General features: G+C 31.9%; 1 protein-coding gene across 1 annotated transcript; it reads right to left on the bottom strand.

Annotated features, from left to right (window-relative positions):
* Window positions 1-819: 819 nt before the first annotated feature.
* LOC145103778 (rab GTPase-activating protein 22-like) lies at window positions 820-4,219 on the bottom strand. The gene is made up of 12 exons (XM_079041043.1): window positions 3,606-4,219; window positions 3,239-3,334; window positions 3,032-3,135; window positions 2,726-2,898; window positions 2,550-2,630; window positions 2,305-2,427; window positions 2,076-2,164; window positions 1,838-1,943; window positions 1,653-1,750; window positions 1,292-1,543; window positions 1,100-1,183; window positions 820-1,013 (listed from the first exon to the last, which is right to left on the bottom strand). Exons 1-12 carry the CDS (start codon window positions 3,702-3,704, stop codon window positions 987-989), a joined length of 1,332 nt encoding a protein of 443 aa, XP_078897169.1. The 5' UTR covers window positions 3,705-4,219; the 3' UTR covers window positions 820-986.
* Window positions 4,220-4,833: the final 614 nt, after the last annotated feature.

The following is a 4,833-nucleotide window of genomic DNA, read 5'->3' as shown; positions in this document are numbered from 1 at the left end:
TTTTTTGAGAACAAGAAAAATGAGGTGGTTAAGAAGTTACGAATATGTGACTTTTACCAACTTTTGGCTTGCTTCCCTTTGCACCCTCAAAAGTTTACATAAACACATTTTAAAACTTTTTTTTGGAAAAAGAAATAAATCAAAAAGTCGTTTTCTAAAAAGGACTTTTTAGTTTAAAATGCTATCCCAAACACCCCCTGATTTGAGTTTTGTATATCTCACGGGGGGAATCGACGAGAGCTCGGTTGCAGCTATTGAAATGGCGGAAGGACAAAAACTTAAAATTGCCCCAAAACGAATAAAGTTTGATAAAATTATGGAGGAGGTGGAAGAAGATCGAATCAGTCTGTTACCAGATTGCTTGCTTCTTGAATTACTCTCTCGTTTACCTTCTACAAAATGCGCCATAAGAACAGGTACACTCTCCAAACGATAGGAACATGTATGGACTTGTCAATTTTGAACAAAATGTTGTTAATCAATCCGGTTCGGATTTCGTTTTGATGGTCAGCAAAAACCTACCTCAATGTCGCCAAACGAAGCTCAAGAAATTCAGAGTGCACACCACTTATGATATTCGATTTGAATCACAACTCAACAGTTGGATTCGTTATGCTATAAGTTGCAACATTGAAGAGTTTAATTTAACGTTTTCGAATTTGAAATGGGGAGTTAAGTTTCTGTAAGATGAATTCTTCTTAACCAATTCATGTTTCACTGATATCACATTAATTATACAAGTAACAAACAAAGTTGATAAGAAGTTTCTTTTATTCATAAAAAAATATACTGTATAATTTAGTCATCTTCATGGTTTCACATATACAGAATACAATATGTAGTTTAATACACATTGCTTCAATAAGAATCGACTGTAATTGTACACAACATACATTAGTAGTCTTTACAAATTACAAACAAAAATTGTCTCCAACCTCTATCTTTCATCATTAACACAAGTCAAACACTCAAAACTCATCATCCTGTTATGAAGCTGCCTTTTCCAATTTCACCTAAAACACAACCAAAATTCATCAAAAAAACCAAAAAAAATCCCACACTTTTTATAACAATCCATCAAGAACCAACAAGTTTATACCTTTTTCAGATACTTTTTGTGAAGTTTCATAGCCCCCGAGCACGATTTCTTAGCATCCAAATTCCCAGAAGTGTCATTCAATATCTGTCAAAAAAGATGAATCAATCAATCAATCAAGAAACACATCATCATGATGAAAATGTTGAAGGAAACTTTTGTGTTGTTAAGAAATGAAAAAGAAAAAGGTTTGACCTTGACAACATCATCGAGTCCCTTGGCTTCTGTGAGCAATTTGACACTTTTCTCCTTGAGGACACTTGCAACAAGAAACACAGAAATGGGGAGAGTTTCTTCATCTTTAGCCCCACTTCTCAAAATTTCCCTTTCAAATTTGCCACATTGTCGTGATGATTTTGGTTTTGCTTTAGCATCTTCAGGTCTATCAGAATCAGGTTCCTCATATAAATTGTAAAGATCAGGATCATACTCCAAAGCCCACATCATCTGTTTCAAATTCATTAAGTCATGTATTGAGTAAAGTGGCTGAATGAGTAATGATGTTTGTCTGAATAAAGCTTGGTGTCTTTATAAGGTTATTATTATTATTTATTACCTCCCATAAATACAAAGAATCACCAAAAGAAAGTTCTCTTCTGAACAAAACCATAAGCATTCTGAATGCGAATAAATAATCACCACCACCTAGGTGATCTGCATTCGTGTTAATATTAGTTTTTTAGCATTTTTATTATTATAAAAAGAAAATGTAAAAAAGTTAAAAAGTTATTAAGAAAGTACCCAAGTGTTGATGAAGCTTAGGGTCAACAACTTGAATAACATTTGCTAAATTGCAAAGTTGTGACTCAACCCCAACAGATGCCCCTACGCATTTGAAATTCCCTCTCTTCAAACCCATAAATAAAATCACATTTAATTTCTTGAAATACAATCATTAAGTCATTACTCATAGCTTTAGAAATGATAATACGTTAGGGTAAATGAATATATATATATATATATATATATATATATATACCAATCTACGCATTAAACGTTCAAAGCACCAAAATGCATCTGCTTCATCTTCAAGAAGCATAATCATAGGAGAACAAAGATCACTCATTCCTGTTTTGATACGTTTACAAAACATACAAATCATAATTAGAATCTTTCACATACCATTTTCAAAAGGGTGTTACAAAATATAATAATAAAAAAAAACTTTCAAGAAAAAGAAAATTTTAAATGATTAAATCAACATCCACCTTGACCATAACCGACTTCTTTATCAAACCAAGCATACACCGAAAGAACATCCCACAATTTTGACAAGTTCTCCTGCTTTTCATAAAACACAAGTGTCCTATCTGTTCGAACCACATCAAGACCTATTATAAATAGTAAAATCCAAAGATAAAAAAAACACTACATTATAATGATTAAACAATGTTGAAACTTGAAAATGAAATGATTTTAAAACATGTACATGATAAAATCTTTATATATCAACCTATTTGATGTAGGGTAAGTTTCCATTGGATTATCTTATTGTCTTCTTCCTTTGGGACAGATATTTCTTTGCCTGAATTGACTACAATATATGAAATGTATGCATTAGTAAAAGTGTAAAACCATTTAAACAACTATTAATTTGTGACATTTGTCAAAAGGGGAAAAAAAGATTACTTGTTGCTTGAGTTGTTGGTGTCATAAGTTTCTCAGGGTTTGCTTCTAGAAGCACTATTGGATCTTGAGTTGGGGTTCCATCTTCTGTTATTACAGGAGCAGTTATAAACTTGCCACTTCCAACAAGTGGAAACATGTATGTGCATAATTCTTTTAGTCTTCCATATTCTTCTCTAAAATCATAAAAACAAATATATATATATATATATATATATATATATATATATATATATATATATATATATATATATATATATAAGTGATCATCATAAAAAAAAGAATTATAAAGAGAAAATACTTAAATACCTTCTTGTTAGGCGTATCTCTTTTCTCTCCTCATATGTACTCTTGGGATCAAAACAACCGAGTAAAAATTCCCATACTTCTCCTCTAATCGTTGGATGTATCCCCTGATTTATATCAACGATTCAACAAAAAATGTCAAATTAAGTACAAATTTAATAGAAATTTCAAATTTACGTTAGTAATTTGGTTGGGAAAATAAAAACATACACCACGATAAATTCGACCAAGGGTTTGGCCTATATCAAGATGACCTTCTGGACTGAATGCTGATTGCCACTTCCTTACACTAAGAGTCTTCCCCGACTAGATAAACATTTTATGAATTAGAAGCCTTAAAAATAATCAATTTAAAACGTTAGGATAAATCAAATTCCAATTTGTAATTTTAAACATGTTTGTCGTCTTCCTCGTAGATCCAACATGAAGAAAAGAACTTTTAGCAAACAGTGAAATTGATTGGTATATATATATATATATATATATATATATATATATATATATATATATATATATATATATATATATATATATATATATATATATGATGATGATTATAGAAGAGAGATGGGTTTACCTTGATTTTAAATTTGGTTTTAGGAACATCGGTGCATTCAGCTCGAACTTCATAGAATGAATCTGTCGGAAGCCCTGGGTCTTTCCACAATATATTCATCCTCTCTTATTAACTTATCTCTTCAAACAAAACTTGAAATTCGTGAGTTTTTTTTTCTTTTTGTTCTTTGAATCGATCCAATTGATTCAAGAATGGTACACCCCGAACACCTGACGAAACACAACCCAGATGAGATCTTGGTGGGAATACCCAAAGCGACAAACTCTTTTTTCTTGTTTTCTCTTCCTTTTCGTTATCAATTATAGGGTTTGTTTGTCTGTTTTTCTCTTTGTCGATTTGAGCGGAGTTGGGTATATGTTCTTCGTTCTGGATGGGTGGAGGCGGCGGCGGTGGTGGTGGTGGTCGGATGGTGGTGGTAAAATGAGCGGAGTTACCGCATTTTCTGATCTGCTAAAGCTTTTTTCGAGAAGAAGATCATTATTCTAAAATAATTGCACGATTTTCCTTCTTCTGTGTCGAGTTGTGGAGCGCAAAAGACGTGAGAATGTGGGATCGAGGAATGTGAGGTCCGGCCGCTGTGTTTCGCCGCTGTGTCTCATTGTATTAAAGCTGCGGAAAATCGATGGAGACAAGAAGGCCGGAGGAGGAAACGAGTGTTTTGATTGCACGCTCATGTGGGCACGTGTTTGATACGAGGAGTTTGAGCATGAGTCGTCTAGTTGACCCATTCATAAAAGGTGCCGTCGTCTTCGGGTGTTGCTATTGGCACCCGATTTATGGGTAAAAATCACCGTCAAAAACCATTTTGACTTTGACTTTGGTAAAATAATTTAATTTAATGTGACTGATGTGACTTAAAGATAATAAATACCGTGTTTTGATTTTCTTCGGACCTTATCAAACAATCAATTTATATAAATTAAATAATTTTAACATTTTTATCCTTATAGTTAAATTATATATTTACTTTATATCCTTTTCTATTTAAAAAAAATTACTTTTAGTTCTTCTTACTTTAATTTAGTATATATTGATACTTCAACTTTTTCACACACATTATATATATATATATATATATATATATATATATATATATATATATATATATATATATATATATATATATATATACTAATGGTCCCTATGATTTGGGGTAATCTACGAGTTAGGTCCCTAAATTTTTTCTTAACTCGAACAGTCCGTATTAGATCTTTTTGTTGTACGTTTA

The sequence above is a fragment of the Lactuca virosa genome, chromosome 4, assembly GCF_052849685.1.
Source record: "Lactuca virosa cultivar CGN04683 chromosome 4, Lactuca_virosa_CGN04683_v6, whole genome shotgun sequence".
NCBI classification, from domain to species: domain Eukaryota; kingdom Viridiplantae; phylum Streptophyta; class Magnoliopsida; order Asterales; family Asteraceae; genus Lactuca; species Lactuca virosa.
This window is presented reverse-complemented; position numbering and strand designations above follow the sequence as displayed.